The sequence below is a fragment of the Podarcis pityusensis genome, assembly GCF_964106645.2.
Source record: "Podarcis pityusensis genome assembly, chromosome: 2".
In the NCBI taxonomy this organism is placed as follows: domain Eukaryota; kingdom Metazoa; phylum Chordata; class Lepidosauria; order Squamata; family Lacertidae; genus Podarcis; species Podarcis pityusensis.
The window spans coordinates 101,299,783-101,318,419 of record NC_138029.1 but is presented as its reverse complement, the minus strand read 5'-3'; the positions used below and the strand labels follow the sequence as shown (position 1 = coordinate 101,318,419).

General features: G+C 44.2%; 1 protein-coding gene across 13 annotated transcripts in view; it reads right to left on the bottom strand.

Moving 5' to 3' along the window:
- The window catches only part of MAGI1 (membrane associated guanylate kinase, WW and PDZ domain containing 1), a 480,056-nt gene that overhangs the window by 70,869 nt on the left and 390,550 nt on the right, over positions 1-18,637 (bottom strand). For 7 of the 13 annotated variants that reach the window (XM_080995595.1, XM_080995596.1, XM_080995599.1 and 4 more), the window contains 5 exons: positions 15,098-15,145; positions 13,687-13,787; positions 11,429-11,521; positions 7,186-7,371; positions 5,211-5,831 (listed from right to left, as the gene is read on the bottom strand). In XM_080995595.1, coding sequence (XP_080851721.1) covers positions 5,211-5,831; positions 7,186-7,371; positions 11,429-11,521; positions 13,687-13,787; positions 15,098-15,145 — 1,049 coding nt within the window. The remainder of the gene's footprint in view (positions 1-5,210; positions 5,832-7,185; positions 7,372-11,428; positions 11,522-13,686; positions 13,788-15,097; positions 15,146-18,637) is intronic. The other 6 variants (XM_080995597.1, XM_080995602.1, XM_080995605.1 and 3 more) reach the window with 3 other exon arrangements.

Sequence of the window (18,637 nt, the reverse complement as noted above, 5' to 3'; positions counted from 1 at the left end):
AAACACAGATAATAACTGAATTATTATTATTTTGCAGAAGGGCCCGTTACTGAAATTTAACAGTGTTAGCAAGGACTTTGTTTAAACTAGATGGTATTGTCCATTAAGCACCAAGAACAGGAACAGGGTCTTGTAGCAGCTTAAAGGCTATCAGATTTATTGTAGCATAAGCCTTCATGGACCAGAGCCCACTTTATCAGATGTATCTGATAAAGTGAGCTTTAGCCCATGAAAGATTATGTCACAATAAATCAGATGATCTTTAAGGTGCTACGAAATTCTGGGTATTTTTCCCCCCTGAGGGGGGAGTTCCAATGACTTTACACAACTAGCCCTATGGAATTGGCACCAAATACTTGAGGTCTGTTCAAAGAACTTGTTTTTTTGTTGCTGCTGCTGCTGTTGTATAACCCAACAGAAACAGGACTGGCTTTGGCCACCTTTTCCTTAGCCTCATTTCAAGGGTCTACTTAAAACATCTGATCGATTACTCAAAAGAAAATCCTCTCCCACTTCCTGGTACTTTTAACCAACAAACCGCCAACATAACCAGCCGACAGCTGCATACCCAAATTTTGCACATGTTGCACAACAACAGTGTTATGCAAATGGAAGAGAATTTATTTCCACCATATTCCCTGCGGGCTAAAATTATTTTTCCATCTCAATTATACTAATTGCCTATTTGCTTAATTTTCTACAACAGTCTTCCCAGCATTCCAAACTTCGTGCCAATTGTGCAAGCTTAGGAAATGGTATGAGATACTGTATCTGCAATATAAATAATAGAATCATAGAACTGTGGAGTTGTAAGGGACTCTGTGAGTCATCTAGTCTAACCCAGAGCTCTCAAAATTCCTTGGGGGAAGCCATGGCTGTTTATAAAGAAACACCACAGTGCATTAAAAGTGTGGCAGCAAACTCTTCTTCCAATTGCCTGATTCATACATTATAATCTTGATGCAACGGATACTTCAGAACACATGGCTGCTGATGGTACAAAAGCAGCTAGCTCTATGGTTCAATAAAAGTTCAGTCATACATTTTGACTCCTCGTTTTTGTGGAAATATGACAGCATAGCTGAAACCAAACAAACAAGACAGAGAATTGCTTTATCCAAAACAGCACCCACATAGTTCTGTTTTCAGGCACTTACTGTAACCTATTGAATCAAACCTCGCTTTATTTGATGAGTAACTTTGAGACAGCATACGCAACAATATTGTGGGTTATAGGGTTTTATTTTCACACGGTGCTTTATTTTTCCTCCGCATCTCCTTCATTTACCTCCCTCTTCTCGTCCCTTAACCTGACAGGGTCTGTGGGCACAAGCAAGTCTAATATCACAAGTCACAGCTCCAGATGAAGATGCATTGTAGTAAATATTTTACGGGCTGCTCTTTCCCTGGCTATGCGCCTTGCATTTTAACAATCAGGCATAATTGTCAAGAGCACACGAGCGGCCCGGAGCTGGGTGAGCTTTTCAAATCTATTACTCATCCATTTCTGATATTTCTCTGCCTTAGTAACCACCGCTGACAAATTCTTTCGACAACTCTGAAAACCAGCCTTTTGTGCCACGCAGCAGAGGAAGCCGGCGTGAACACAAGCAGCGTGTTAATAAAATAAACGCCTGACATCAAGGCGTCTCCCCAGCACTCTCTTCAGTGGACAGCAGAGGGAGAAGGAGGGAAATGCAACCCGCAGAATCATCTCCTTCAAGATAGATGGGGAAAGAGTTCAATCATAAAGGGGGAGTCACACACACACACTTCTCAGAAGCGTAGCAAAATTATGAATACTGATACCCGTATCAGGGACCTATGGCTCTAGAAAAGGAACAGGCAACAGTCGGTGGTTGTAAAAAGAAAAGAAAAGGACTCTGTAACCTAAAATAGTTTTGGGGAACTGGGTGCTTCAGAAGGTGAAATATTTCTTATCCCCACAGGAATGAGCCGCATCAGTTAATGCTTCCTTGCCTATACAACTACTAAAAGACTCGTTTCTCTTTGCTACTCTTTGCTTTGATCGCCAGAAGCACAAGTAATAAAGGAAGTCTAGAAACCACAAAAATAATTTCAAAACTTTGGGCTTGCTCTGTGTGTGCGTATATAATTTTTTACAATACAAATTGTATATGCAATTGCCTATTCTTCTAGTTAGCTCAGGCTTAGTGTGCATGACAGTACTATGCCAAATTATATTCCAGGTGCCAACTCTCCAGCCTGCCCTTTTCCCTGCCTTCATGCAAAGGCAGTAATGCACGCAAAAAACGAGGCAGACACCATTAGCAGCTCATAAAATCTGTCATAATATCCTCTCCCCATTTTGGAATGGAGTCATCGCAAGGTGACTTCCAGCCCATATTGTCTATTCTCCAACCTTGTGAAAGTGCTCCATACAGTATACATAGGTAAAGGTAAAGGGACCCCTGACCATTAGGTCCAGTCGTGGCTGACTCTGGGGTTGCGGTGCTCATCTCGCTTTATTGGCCAAGGGAGCCGGCATATAGTTTCCGGGTCATGTGGCCAGCATGACTAAGCCGCTTCTGGTGAACCAGAGCACTGCACAGAAATGCCGTTTACCTTCCTGCCGGAGCAGTACCTATTTATCTACTTGCACTTTGACGTGCTTTCAAACTGCTAGGTTGGCAGGAGCTGGGACCGAGTAGCGGGAGCTCACCCCGTCACGGGAATTCAAACTGCCGACCTTCTGATCGGCAAGTCCTAGGCTCTGTGTGGTTTAACCCACAGCGCCACCCGTGTCCCCTATACAGTATACATAGAAGTTACCAAATCATCAAAAACACTAGAAAACTGAGATGGGTCAAGCCATTACTGCTGCTTTGGGGGGGGGTTGTGAATTGTCCTGATGTCGAGAACAGATGCATTTATTGTGCCGATGATTTCTAAAATCTCTGAGCTACTCAGAAGGTATGCATTGTGTAAAGAGGGCGTGGGATTGCCTATGATAGAGCACAGGCAGGCAGGAACAGCCCACCTGGTAGACACCTGAGTTAATAAAGCCCTGGAGTTGAAAAAGCCCCTGTAAACATGGCAGCATGTTTCCTGCCCTGTTGCTGGGAGAAAGTAAAACGGTTGGCAGAGATTTCCTAAATAGGGATGGAACAAGCCCCCAAAGGTTGCAGATCCATGGGTGCAGCAAGTCTGTAGGAGCACAGTCCATGTGGCAACTTGCCGGGTGATTCCGAGGCTGAGCAAAGCTTCGTGCATCCAAATTCTAGCTCAACAAGTAAGGATGAGCTTCATCCACTCACAACGTAGTCCTTTTCTCCCTCTTCGCTCTTCCCTTCGGGGAAGTGGGGAGATAAACCAAGAAGCTGCAGTTAACCACAGCTTCTCAGGATGTGCAAAGTGGAAAAAAATAGGATTAATGGCTTCTGAACAAGCCTAGATTTGGAAGTCCACATTAAGCTCACCTGTAGCTTCCTAGTTTGTTTCCTGCTCATTCCCAGGAAGCAGGTGCAAAAGGACTGCATGTAGGGGAAAGCTGCTTGTGTATGTCCTGGCTGTGATCACGTGAATGTAGACAGCTGATGTCGGGCAGGTTATGAGAAGGTAAGAGACACAGCTTGGAGGTGATTAGCCGTCCCTCCTCTCAGAAAAGTACTGAATCACTTTTCCAGCAGGTGGAAAGCATAATTAAGCACTGAGCATCAAAGCAGGGTGCATAAAAATCAATGATTTTTTTTAAAAAGAAAAATGATTGTTTTATTTAAATCAGATTTTTTTTATTTAAATCAGATTTTTTTTATTTAAATTGCATTTTTAAAATAAAATGCTTTTGGATGAAAAAAATCTATCTAAAGATAGTTTTCTATTTAAGTTGCATTATAGTCCAAAGGCTATTCATCAAGAAATAAGGATTTAAGTTTTTCATGTGTGCTAAAATGCAGTCTAAGGTTTGTTTGTTTTAAAAAAATTGTTTAACCACATCAGTTAACAAACATGGATACATATGCTATAATGTTATTGTTTTAGTTAAATGAATTGTTTCAATTGTTACTAAGGAAATGATTATTTTTCTCCTTCCAATAAATTACAGCAGAAAAGTTGCCCAAATATAAACAGTTAACTTATTAAACCTCACAATAATTTCATAATTATCAGTCTATGTATTTCTAATAGTATAACCAAATCAGTAATTTTTGATATAACTGTAAAAACTACTCTAGAAATTTATTATTCCAGAAATGAAACCTTCATCTGGTTGTAAATATTAAGATTATACCAGCAAAAATGAGTCTTTCTGTAAAAAATAATAATGATTTAAATCAAGTCTTACTGACTAGTGATTTAAATCATGAGTTAAATCATGATTTTAATTGATTTGATTTAAATCAAATCCACCCTGCATCAAAGAAACCTTTCTGGGGATGCAAAAAGTTGAGCATGGCAACTAAAGCAAGGTCATAGCAATTCCTTTCCTTTGTTTCTGCAATAAGGTGATCGACTGATACGGGACTAAAATATAAGACAGAAATGAGACCGATAAATTAAAAACAAATAAATCAAAAATCAGCTGACTCATCATTTCAGATTCTCATTAAAACTGGATACCTGCAGTTTCTGATCACACCATCTCATTATACCCAGGATATATAATGAGGAAGTTTAAATGTCAACCATGATTCCCATTTCCATATGCAGTTTGCTATGGGAAGATTAATACTATGTGTCATTTTCTTTTTCTAATGCATCGGTACGGATGCATTTAAAATAAAGTAAAAAATCGAAACTGCCAGGCTTCTAAGTATATGATGAAGAATCTCAATATTGAGCTTGCTTAACTATTCCACTTTCAGCGAGAAAACACTTCTCAGCAATTCTGAGCCATATTGACTCGAGTCTCTTCCATATCTAAAATAAGCTTAGAATACCAGGGACACATCTTTTGTTATATTTCTACAGGGTTATTCAAAACAATGATCCAAATGAAGAGGCAAATGACTATCAGTTTTCATCAGTCTCTGGTGGCTGTGTGTATTCAAACATATATGTTTGAAGCCAGGCATCTCCAACCTGGTATCACCCAGAAATCGTCGAACTACAACTCCCATCATCCCGGACCACTGGCAGCTGATGGGAACTGAAGTTTGACAACATCCGGAGGGCACCTGGCTGGGAAAGGCTGCTTTTAAGTCCGTGCTGTTCTGTGTGAACGAAAAGAAAATACACACCACACCTACCTCCTCGCTGTACAAGCAGTGTCACCTCGCTTCCTTTCGGGCATTCGATAAGCATATCCACTACTTGGTTGTGAGTTAGATTCTGGACATTCTTCTTACTGACTTCCACTATAAGATCCCCTTCTTTTAGGCCTCGGCACCTTGGGCTGTCAACGATTTGCTTCACTCTCTGTCCCCCGCCCCCGGGACTGTCTGCTATAGTGAAGCCAAAGCCCATGGGCCCTTTGATTATATGTACAGTGATGAGTTCAGGTTGCGTCGCTATAGAAGAAGCCAAAGAGACGGTGTCATTGGGGTAGCCGTGGGATCCATTCGAGGAAACCTCAGCCGGGCTGCTGGGCCTGGGCTCCTTCATCCCGTTTACTTTCCCCGTTTTGCTGCCGTGACTCGCCGGGGAGTCATAGTTCTCCTGCCCGTTCACAATGATCGGTTCTTTATCCAAGATGGCCACAGAGGTCACTAGGCTCGTGTTGGGATCGTCGGGGTCGAAAGGCAGAGGATAGCCTCGGCAGAGTTCTAGATCCACGCTGGCGCCGATGGGGATCGACTGGAAGATTTTGACAACTTGAGCGTGCGTATGGCCCAGCACACACGTGTCATTCACGCTGACGATAACGTCCCCTAGGGAGGAAGTGGAGGGAAAGTCTGTGAACTTACACACGCAAGCCTGTTGCATCAACATACCATGGCATGGGGACTACCGTAGGTTTGCCGAAGTGCATATCCAGTCATATTTTTTAAACATACATTTGACCAGCAAACATGACCAGCAAACACTCAACACATTTTGCTATGTCGGAAGCTGTCTGAAAACCCCCACACTTTTATGGCAAGTTTTTAAATTTTGTGTCGTGGGTGGTGGCTGTTTTAAGAAACGTTATGCGCAAACCTATCGGGCATGAAGAATCAAGTGCATTTGTCTTTGGATGCCTCAGACTTTTTAATCACTTTTTAACAGCAACTGTGAAGAGGAAAAGCACAGGAAAACCAAAATGGAATTTCGTACGAGCGACAAGCAAGCCAATGTGGTCAAATGGGCAGAATTTAGAGTCCGGACCTGGGTTTGTCTGAATCCTCGGTTCCCTATCCTTAAAGCAGAAACACCATGAAAAACAAAGGTGAAGGATGAAATATTATCCATAAGTTTGCTTTAAGACGGGAATCCCTAAATATCCCCAATGCAATGAAACTTTTATAAGAAGACACGGGCACTTGCAGAGGTGGTCGTGCAGACTAACTTACTGAGAAATAACTTCAAAAGGCAGTGGAATCTTCTTTTAATTTCTGGAACAAAGTAGCTGGGTTCCAGACGACTACAACACACTTAACTGCCATTCAGTGTTGCTGATTAGAAACTCTTCAATTACCCCCCCAACCCCAACCCCCAAAAAACCTGCCTTATAACTGTGATAATCCCCTTGCTCGCCTGGAGAGTGGAGCTCTTACATGGCTGGAATGTAGTCTGCTGTAAAACGGTATGAGTCAAATCAGCCTCAGCCAATAAACAGGGATGGCCAATAAAGAGTTGTGGTCCATCGACATCTGGACGATGTCTAGGAGCTACATAAAAGGGGTCATCAAATGCTTGCCAACCCCTTCCAGTAGAGTGCCATGTTTCAAATGGATCCCATCTAGGTACAAAATATTACTTGTCCAGCATACAACACTGTGACAAGCCTGCTTGTTCTGTTGAGCATCAGAGATTCATTGATCAAGTGGCCAAAAAATTATTGCATGCTTCTGAGTGCTTTTAAACACTTATATCAAGGGAGGCTTTATTAGCCTTATAGACTGAGGTCACAGCAAACCGATACACCACCAATTCTGTGTCTTAACTTGCCATAACTTGCCATTTGACCTCAGATCTTCACGGTTTAAAAGCTCAAAAACCTCCACTCTCTGGGAAACAGCAGCTGCTAATATTACATGAGCGCAAAGCATTTTGAGAGTGTTTTTGAAGCCAGAATGACATTACCTGTTTCCATTTTGCCATCCAGGGCTGCAGGCCCATCAAGAACCAAACTCTTTATCTGAAGAAATTCATCCGGTTCATCCCCGCCGACGACGGTGAAACCAAAACCCCTGCTGCTTTTCCTCAGTTTGGTGTGAATGAACTTTCCTTTCAGTTCAGATGGGTTCCGTGTGAAAAACGGCTTTCCTGCTGTGGAAGTTTCAGAAGTTTATAAACATGCCAAGGAAGGTAAGAAAGAAGAAAGAAGAGACAAGCACGCCTCTCCACTACCCCCTTTCCTTAACCTCTCTCAGCATCACTATGAACTCACTTCTAAGGATGAGCAAGCTTCCAAGCTTCAGAGGGCTCCTTTTCCCCCCAAGCAGGTGAGAAACTCCCGGGAAGCTCAAAAGATGGGAGTACATTCTCCCCCAAGGAGGAGGCTCAATTAAAATGCATCGCCGTGACCATCTCTCTTCGCTTGGAACTGTTACAGCAATTAATACAGTAACATCCAATCCAAAAGGAAATTAAAGGGCAGCGATACAAGTTAATTCCCACTGTAATGCACATCGTAATTGCAAAAGTGCTTTTCTTTTTAAAGCAAGACAACCTTATTAAGTACAGCCGGTTATCGTCAAAGGCCTGGCCTGCACATCACACTTAGCCAAACTATGGCTTAGTGCAAACTCATGGGTGTCCAGGGACAGATGGCTTGGCGACAAAGTGTTACAATAAGCTTAGAGCTTACAATCTCCAAATGGAGAAATATTTGGCCCTCAGTTCACGTGACCTTAGAAATTGGCTCTTTGACCAGGATGCCAATCAACACAGAGCATCCAGTGTAGCTGCCCATAACTCTACTTGGTACCCCCAAATTAAGATCAACCATTCAAGGCCCCACTACCTTGAGACGCTGACTTTCCTGCAACTGTGTAGGGCATTTGTTGAACTAAGGTTCCAGCAGATGCCATCAGCATACTTAAGAGGGGAATTCCCCATATGGAACGCAAATGCATTTATGGAGGCAATCAGGTCAAGGATATCATGTGCTACCTGCGGATTTGCCCCCTACATACAATGCACAAAGATTTTTAAAAAATCTATTTTTAACTGATCGCCCTAGGAGGTGACAGTCGAACTTTTAGCTGATAAAAGATCTAGAGATTACACACCTGGCAACCAAATTTGCTCTGGCAGCTAAGAAGCTCATTCCGGATATGTGAATGCTCTCTATTTTTTAAAAATTTTATGCTGTAAACTTTTATAGGGTATGTCGTGTGATTTCAGAGGAAATCCTTGCCTTGCCCTTTGCTGTACATTGTAAAGGCTATGCACAATAAATTGACTGACTGACTGATTGATTGATTGATTGATTGATTGAGTGGCATCTCCTCTTTGATCCCCCTGGTCCTTTTGGTTGCCACATTGAACTAAGGAGTGGGGTGTGTGTGTGTTCTGGTTTATTTTGAGTGACAATAATAGCTTTGTAACACACAGAATGGCCCTCTATGCACTAGCTGCAAAAAAATAATAGTAAAATAAAATCAGGTGAAAGGTGTTAGATAAAATCACTGCAATTATTGTGGTGATTCAGAGGTTTAATTTGAAATCAAGGTGGATTTGACTTTGCTGGTGCCTCTGGTAACCTCTGAATTACATCATGGATGTTGGCTCACATTACGAACACATAATCTGTATTGTTTTATTGGTACTGTTGCTGTGGGTTTGTCGTTGCCTGTGGCTAGAACAATAAACTGATACCATACTGTATGGAGCTAAGAGGGCTCGTGGTTAAGCTCTCTTCAAACTAACCATGAGCAGTAACCAAGGTTGGCTTTTGGTTACAGGTCATGGTTAGTCTGCAGAGAGCTTAACCATGAACCCAGACGAAGGCTGAGCCAAAGCTTGGCTCAGCATACATTTACAGACACAGCAGGTGTAAGAATATGGCAAGTGTAACGGCTTATCTCATGCTAGATTGCCCTACACCAAGTCAGAACACAGGTTCATCAGCTACAGTATTGTCTGGCGGCTGCTCCTCAAGTTCTTGAGCTGAGATATTTCCTGATATTACAGCATGCGCTGGAGAATGAATCTAGGCCCTTATCCACGTGCTCATCCACTGAACTATGGAGTCCTTTCCCCTTTAATTCCAACCCCACCCATGCCCGCAACATCCGTAGGAACCGATTTGCACACTAGTATTAGAAATAACATTTTTCCTCCCATTGCCTTATAGGGCTGCAGCCTCATGGAAGACAGATGAATGCTTTTGTTCTTTGTGCAGCTGAAACTGAGAGCATCATATCTGATGAAAACTGAGAAGGGGGTACAAGGATGAACTGCTTGGAAACACGCACAGGCGAAATGCATAGGAGGGAACAACAAACCGCAGATAATGTTATGTTGGCATTGTCCCCTTCCAAATAGCCATGATAAATACGTCTTCCCCACAGGACAGCTATGGAATTGAAAGCTGCAGAAGAATTACACACAGCGAAGGAGAATACTTTTCAACACTGCAAGGGTGAATTTGGTATTTACAAAAATAGGTTTTTGCACACGCCAGCCAAGACGACAAGGTGATACATAATATGACTCTCAAGGGTGACTCAGAACACCAAAGCTTTAAGCGGTGCTAATTATTTTTGAGCCTGAATGGATTTTTGAAAGTATAAAATCACCAAGCAAGGAGATGAGTATGCCATGGGGAACCTCTGAAGAAGAGATAAGTTATGTATTTATTCACTTAAATTCATTAGCAATTTTACCATTTGCATCTTTACATACCAGCAATAAAAATATGTTAATAAAATAATAAGAAGGCAGCAGAGTCGGTACTATTTTAGTGCCTTTTCCAACCTGACTTCATTTTTTCCAAGTGTTTCAGCCTGTGCAGCTTAGGCCCCAGTTCACACAATGGTTCTTTTCAATGAGCTGAACTCAACACGTTTTCCACGGACTGGCACATGCTGAACTTGTTTTCTGAATGGGCTCAACACATGCCGCCATCCTGACTCAACGTGTCCTAAAGAGGCATTGGCAAGTGTGCCGAACAAGCGTGAGAAAGGCAAGCGCACAGAAGTTCCTTGCGCTTGAGAGCAGCAAGCTACCAGCTTCTTCATGCTTCTCACACAATGGATAACTCCACCAGGGTATTTGTTTGGGGGAGGAAAGAAAAGCTTCAGGACAGGAAGTGAGCTAGTCCCAAGCTAGTTTGGTGTGAGAGAGATTTCTTTACACAGTCACATGCACTAGCACTTCTCATTAAGTCATGGCTAGCTATTGAGCATGAGAAAGCACTAGTGTGGACCTAGCACTTGTGAGAGGCTTCAGTTCTGGGGGTTGGTGCACAAAGGGAAAATTGTGCAAAGTCAGGAACCCCTGGAAACCACCATAAGCCAGAAGCCTGCTTACTGGCATCCCACGACCTCCCCAGAGCCCAGTAATCAAGGAGATGTCTTGTTTGCCTGCCTCTGGGATGTTCTCAGAGCCCTCACATCTCCTTCCCAGAAGTTGGTAAGGAAGGCGCAGCCATGCTTATCGGGCTTTGGGAAGGCAGTGTGAGGGCTCTGGGATGCTGTTGGAGCCCTCCTGCTCCCTTCCCGAAGACCAGTAAGCGAGGAAAATCCCACCTATCTGACTGGGTTGCCCCAGCCGCTCTGGGCAGCTCTATTTAGCTACCCCCCCCCCCAAGGTTGTGATCACAGAGCGCTTGAAGGAGCTGGGTATGTTTAGCCTGGAAAAGAAGAGACCGAGAGGAGATATGACAGCCATCTTCAAATATCTTAAAGGCTGTCACATGGAAAAGGGAACAAGCTTGTTTTCTCCTGCTCTGGAAGGTACAACTAGAACCAATGGCTTCAAGCTGCAAATAAGGTGATTCCGACTAAACATTCGGAAAAAAACATTCGGAAAAAAACTTTCTGACAGTAAGAGCTGTTTGGCAGTGGAACAGACTCCCACAAGAGGTGGTGAACTCTCCTTCCTTGGAAGTTTTTAAGCCGAGGTTGAATGGTCATCTGTCATGGATGCTTTAGTTGAGATTCCTGGAAGGGACCACCTTCCAACTCTACGATTCTATGATTCTACCACTGAGCTAAGAAGACCCTTCCTCTAACTGTAAATCAGGCAAAACCTTTCCATGAGCACTTCACCCCCCCCCCCCCAAGAAAGGATATCTTATTTGATAATGACACACTCTGAATCATTTTTTTTATTTTCTCCTTCGTGCGAAAGAGAAATACGTATTACAGCAACTTACCTTGTACTGGAGCATCTCGAACTGTCTCCTGGTTGTTGGGAGTGTGGTTTGGAACAGCAGGAGGGGCAAGTGGCGGGTGCTCCGCTGTCCATTCTGAGAAAAGAAAACAGACCTGCATTGGCTTTCACTCTGCTGACACCAGGGGAAAATCAGCAATCAAGAGGGACTCAGCATGCCGACCATGACGGCTCTTCAAGTGCCTAGTCAACTTTCTTTGCAACCCTACAGAAGACTCATCACGATGGGGGTCTCTCAGAGCCTGCACAACCATGGGAAGTTACGGGGGGGGGGGGAGTGATCCATCTCCCTAAACCAGTTGTTGCTGGAATCTGCCAGGCCCAGCCAGTATGGCCAACTGTCAGGGATGGTGGGAGTTGCAGTCCAACAACATCTGGAATCTGGAATCCTTGCCTTAATGTGATCAAGGATAAGAGAGAAAGATTAACCACACATTGGGAGTGTGGAAAATGAGGGGTAGAAAATGGATATTTGTGGTCACAGAGGACAGACAGATGCAGTAGTTGGGGTTAACCGCCCATGCTTACGCTGTAAGGCCACACACACAGCATTTCAGTGCACGTTACAACTCGTTCAACCTCCCGTCTGAAATTGCCTTGCCTTTTATTGGGCCTTCGTTTATTTTGAATCTCAGACAAATCTATGGAGGAGAGTGAGCTTTTGTTGTATGTGGCAGATCATGTTTTTATGCTTGTTGTTTTTTTTTTAAAAAAAGATCCAGTCTCCTTGGCTCTGTTTTATACTGGCTATGTTGATGACATCGTAATCTTAAACGTTGTAAAATGCCCTGAGTGGTGGGGAAGGGTATACGTGTTCAAACAGATGAAATAAACAAGAACTGTAAGGAAAGGAGAGGCACTTAGTGCTGCTTGGCTTAGATACAACTTGCCCATTAACCAGGCAATGCCTGGAACCGAGCTGACTGCTGCCTTTGCCATTTTTCTGGAGATCAGGGCAGGTGGGGACAGCTTCTCCTTCCCATTGCAGCTCCTCATGATGTGCCTGAGTTCAACTAAGCTGACTATAGTTCAAATTCATCTGTGAACATGTGAGATTATGAAACTATCTCAAACAGAGGTAAACCACTGCTTTATCTAGCCTGGTCCTACCACCTGCGATAGCTGCTCTCCAAGCTCTCTCGCGGAGATGTTTCTTCCTGATATAATGTAAAAAAACAAACGGCACACACCTGGAAATGCCAGTGATTGAAGCTGGGCTTCCTGCCTGCAAGATGTGTGCCACAGGACTCTGTTCATTGCAATCACTGATCTTTCTTTGGCCACCTCTCAGTTGTCCACAGAGGATGGGTCTGCGCAAACACCCACATGGGTTTGCATCCTTTGCATTTGGAACTGTTGATCGTGGATACTGAAATCCACACAGGAGAGAATGCCTTGCATCGCACTTGCATTACTTCTGGAAAGCAGTTGCACATATCAGTTTCCCCCCTGAAAGTATTCACTGGTTTGCCTATCGTGAACACACAGCAGCAACTTGAGGAACTAGGCAAGTTCTTTCTCATCCACAGACACCGAAGGGAGGGCCAGCCATTTTCAACGGCAGCTTCCTGCTTGTTCTATTTCCTAATGCCTACTCTGTATTCTACTATGCATCCTAACCCAATAATCCAATAGAGTAAAGACACTCTCAATATGCTGGCTCAGTTTGCACAAATGCAAGCAATGCGACGCCAACGTGAATGAACAGACGTGTGGGTTCCCAAAGCGAAGAACGTAGCTATTGCACTCCCCACTGATTCTGCTGTTTGGGGCTTAGCCGTGGTTTGGCTTAGCATTATGCCCAAACCCAGGCTCATGGTTTGCCTCTGCAAAACAAACTGTGAGTGGCAAATGTTGGTTACAGCCCGTGGTATGCAGTTCTGGAAACCTGCCATTTCGCTGGCTTGTGCTAAGCTGCCTGTGGACGCTCTCAGAATGGTACTCTTGGTAGATAAATCACAACCTGCAGGACTCTGTATGGGGACTCTGCAAAGGCTACATATATTTCATAATAGAGGCAAATGTATTGGGACTGGTTTTTGCAGGCCAGGTTTATTAATCAGTTCTGGTGTATTTCTGTCCATGCACTGTTATCTCTCTTCAACTGCGCCTGGCTCTGTGTGGAAGGGCAGCTGGGCCTAGCCAGGAATTCAATAATTAAACAATACGAAACCTTAAGGAAGTACATGTGGTGTTTAGCAAATATTTCAACCCTGACAATTTTGCAGAGTAGTTGCCAACCTTCTGGTGGTTGTGGTGGTTGCTGCTGCTGCTGCTCAAGCTGTTTCTTCCGTTTAGCTTCCAGAACTGGGTTTTCATATTGTGTTTTCCGGTTGATGTGGCTAAAAAGAAAGATCACCGTTAAATAAGGGAATACTTGGCGAAAACAGAAAAGAAAAAGAAACCTTAAGCAAGCTGAAAGACTCCTCTAACAGAAACGTGGCAGGGGGAGGAGAGAAGTCAAATGCAAGACCTGTGGACTATGTGTCAGAAAGCTGCTCTAAAGGGGTGGGGAAATGTTCACAGCTTCTTATCTGGCATGGCATCTTGAAGAGGTACGGCTAATTCTTTCAAATACTCTAAAGTAGCAGTTTATCTGCGAACAATGATATTAAGGCAGGAGAGTCCATGCAAGACAGTCATCCGATTCTCAGATGTGCAGCCATTGTTGGGTTCAGCAGAGTTTAATACGGCGGCGATATCTCTAAGATATCTGAACAACATGCTATATCATCACAGTACATGCAAGCTACTTATAAATGCTCCGGAATAAACTTTGCAAAAGCAGACTGCAGAGAGGCTTAGCGGAAAGACCACAAACAAGCCACGGACACTATCGCTGCGAGTTAATAACCCTAGCAGAAATCTCCAAAAAAGAATCAGCATATGGGGATTCCAAAGTCTGCCACATAAATAAAGGATGGATGGCCGAAAATTAAAAACACCTGTGAAAAGGTTAGAAGAACAAAGCAACTCTGTTATCAAAAAGTTAAGCCAATAACTTTAAGCCATTAGTAGTCTTGCTACAGCCACTTGGAGATCTCGCTTATAGGTTACTTTTTAACAAAAACAAAAACAAAACACAGCTTCGTGATTCCAAAGGCAAGAGTTCTTTTGAGCGTGTTCATTTTCCCTGGGGTGCTCCATTGTTTTCAACGAACCTGAGCTAGAGTCCGACTGGCACTTCCTGAATTACCACATGGCCGTGCCTGGATGACCCAACGAGAAAGAAACACAATCGGTGTCTGTCTGCCTTTGGCACAGCTCCATTGAAAACAATGGGACAGTGCGAACATCTGGGGATCGGCTGGATGCAATCGGATGCAATCTTAGAGCCTGATCTTCTATGATGGTGCAGTGGTGGGTAGGATCAGGCCCTAGACTTTTTGAAGCACCACGGTGGAACAGGTTAAGGCGCTGTGTGAATGGCTGGAGCAGCACCCGTATCACTGCACTTGCCAAGGCTGTGGGGCACCATGGCAGGGAGGAGACAAGGCTGCCAGCACCTCATCAAGGGCACCCTGGCAGCTTTTGAGCCAAGTATAAGAGCAGTGCAGGTTTCCTTATAAGCTAATTGCTGAAAGACGGGCCTCCCCTATTGCTCCCCTGTTTGTGCCTGTGCATTATTCACATTAATTCTTTGAATACAAACCTTGAGCCCAATGCAAAGTTTACCCTCATGTCCATCTGGACTCCAGTCCTTGTAGCAGTTATAGAATATATAAACAAAAACTATTATCAAACAACAGCATTGCACTCACAGGGTCCAGCTCAGATTTCTTTTGGCTCGGCTCGTAATAGAAGCTCACAACGTAAAAAAAGGCTATTAGGAAGAGGGGCTGCATTTGACAGAGCAACATTAATTTAATGAGTGCAATAAATGTGAAGGAAATAAAAGCATCCCAGGTTCCTCTCGGTTATGAAGAAGGGTTATGAGAGTCTCCATGTCACTGCAAGCCAGCAGCCCCTTCTCGAGCCTCTGTGGGACTCCAGTGCTGTGACCCAGACCTTGGTGGGTGAGGGCACGTGAGGTTATTCATAACTCTCTTTGCCATTCTCTCCCATTTCCCAAGTGGGGCCCTGCAGAGCAAGTAGGAAGAATGAGCAGAACGGGTTTCCCTACTGGCACACAGATGGATGGAACTGGAAGGAGAAAGTCCACTCTCTTCCTCCAGCTAAAAAACAAACCTCCCCTGGGAGCTGCACCAGATGAGTAATACAGCCATTGTTGGCTCTTTTGCAGCTTCTCATGGGAGACGCAAGTCCAGTTTTGGACCAGCAGATGCGCTTGCATATTATGAACAGATGAGCTGGTGTCAGTGTCAAGGATGATGTTGTTCCTGGTCTTGCAAAGCGCTAGCCTTGTGAAGTATGAAGTACTCCTTCAGAGGATGTACATCTTGCTCAAATGCAGATAATGCCTCCTGGGGCAGACCTCACTCATCTAAGTCTAGCAAGCCCCCATATTGCTATTATGCATGCTTTGGAGCTGGCCTTCAGAGTGTCCTTGTATTCCATTGGGTTGCTGGAAGGGGTAGATGGAAGGGGTTGCAAGGCTCAGGTCTGGGGAACAAATGCAGACCTCCAGGCCACATATCCATCCCCCGCTTCAGGCCACGCTGCTCATCGGCCCTGCTCCATGCCCTCTCTAAGCGGTTTCTCTTGGCTAGAAGGTGTCCTTGAACTATGACGATGCCTCTTGTTTTCTGCATGTGGAGACATGTATGGGTGTTAAAACTGCTGGTATTTGCATGGCTGGGGTGCAGCCAACTGCATGCACCTGTTGCTCCAACCCCTTTTGCCTCAGGCCCTGCCCACCCCTGGGGGTTCCCCAAAATGCAAAGTGTTCCTCAAGCTGGAAAAGGCTCCCCATCCCTGGTATGTGAGAAGCTGACAACAAAGCTGACTAACTGCTTCCCTACCGTGAGAGGAATTTTGAGGTCTTAGATATATGGTAATGTTCATAACCGCACGTACATAAATCAGCACAGGAAGACCGACCTGAAGCCATTTTGATTCCTAAACTGAGCAAATGTTTTCTCTGCAAGGTCGAAGTGGAAAAAGCCTCCCCATTGTCTTTTCCTTCACAAATCCTGTCTTAAGGGTATGTCTGTGTTTGAATAGGGTGTGAGCCTGTGACATGGTCCAGGAACTAAGTATTTATCATTACAAAAGACTGGCCAGGCTCCCCAGGGTATCCAATCAAGTAACCTGCCAGACAGAAGATAAACAAGGACAGGAGAAAAACAACATTCAAATTTCTGTTTAGACCGCCTTTTTTGTGATGTAGGTATGATGTTTCTGGGGGTGGTCTTGATCTACAGGGTGGAAATTTCAAAAGTCTTTATAAGGCCTTGCATGCCATTTTTCTGGGTCCCTCCTCTCTCCTGCGGGCAAGGGGAGCACCCTGTTGCAACAGATCAATAAAAATCAAGCTTACTAGCTGCTTTGCTTCTCAATATTCTCTGGTTGGCCTCTGTTATTCTCTCCTACCAATAGGGAACCTATGTAAGGACTCTATATGGGCTCTTGGATACCCCATAAGAGAAAAGGGCAACTTTTGTTTACAACACTACCACACACACACAAACACACATGCAAACAATGTTTAGGCCCCTCTCCAAAACCTCAGTGTGAGAAATAATGCCTTACCATCCTATACTGAAAATGGATCTTAGACGACAAAGGTGGAAGCCTTCCAGCTGAAGATAATCCAAATCTCACAAATGCAAAACACTGAGTGAATGGTGATAAAAGTTTTGTCTTAGTTCTTAACTGCACCCGGCACTTCCTCAAAATAGGTTACAAATGCCGTCTCTGATGAGGACGAAGGCCTTGGAACAGGCAGGAAAAGGCCAGAAAAGTCAGCTGAAGTGTTTATAATGGGTTGAAATACTAGGAAAATGAGATACAATGGTACACGTGGATGTACGTACATCATGGTGGGGTACGAATGCATACGCAAAATGAGTATTCTCTCCGTGTGCTTAAACTGCCACTAGCATGGAGGTTCTCGGGTTCATGGGTAGCAGTTAGGAGCAATAGGCCTGGTGGCTATATTCGGTCATTTTTTAGAAAAAAGACTAAGGCAAAAGTGAAAAAGTATCAGTATGACCTTATCAGACCTATTGCTATCTTCATCATCCATACAACTCTTACAAATACAGTCATATCTCGGGTTGAAGTAGCTTTGGGATAAGTATTTTCGGGTTGCGTGCTGCAGCGACCCAGAAGTAATGGAGCATGTTACTTCTGGGTTTCGCCGCTTGCGCATGCGCAGACGGTCAAAATGACATCACGCGCATGCACAAAAGCAGCGAATCGCGACCTGTGCATGCACAGACGTGGGTTGCGTTCACTTCTGGATGCAAACGGGGCTCCGGAATGGATCACATTCGCATCCAGAGGTACCACTGTATGTTGATCCTACTTGCAGGTAGGGATGGCCGGATAAGGAGAAAAAACCCCAACTGTGGATTCAAAGGAGGAAATGGCAATAGACAGGCTTGGAATTGGATTATCCTGAACATGCATTTGTACTAGTCATCAAATTTGATAGTCTCATTATGCAATATATTTTCCCTGTCTAAATAACATGTGTTGAAAAAAGCTATCCCAGAACAACAGCAATATAGTGAAGCATCAAATGATCAGGCTATCGGGGGAGAAGTGAAATTACGGTGTGAAAAGCAGAATTGTGTGAATCCTACCTTTCTACCACCAGGAGTTTTCTGGTGAAATGAACGACAGCGGGCCTGCCGCTTACACAAGGGCTCTGTTGTGGGGGTTTGTGTGAAAAAGGCACAACTGTGCAAAGTCAGGAACCCCTGGAACTGCCCCATCATCGGCAAGGTTGAGGGGTGCTTACTGGGGTCAGGGAAGGTTGTGGGAAAGTCATGCTGAGACCCGTGACTTTCCCAGATTCCAGTAATCAAAGCACGGGGCTTTGGGAAGGATGCACACAGGCTCTGGAATGCTGTCGGGAGCCCTCGTGCTGCCTTCCCAAAGCCTAGTGAGGAAAAGCCACTGGGTGTGTGGGAAAATGAAATAAAATAAATGGAGAGTGGGCTTCTCTCACTCTGTATTCATTTATTTGTCCTCCCACCACCACCACCAGCATAAAGTTGTGATTGTGTTAAGTAAAGCAAGCACAAGTTGTGGGTTTATCATATATAGATTTCAGCCTGTTGGT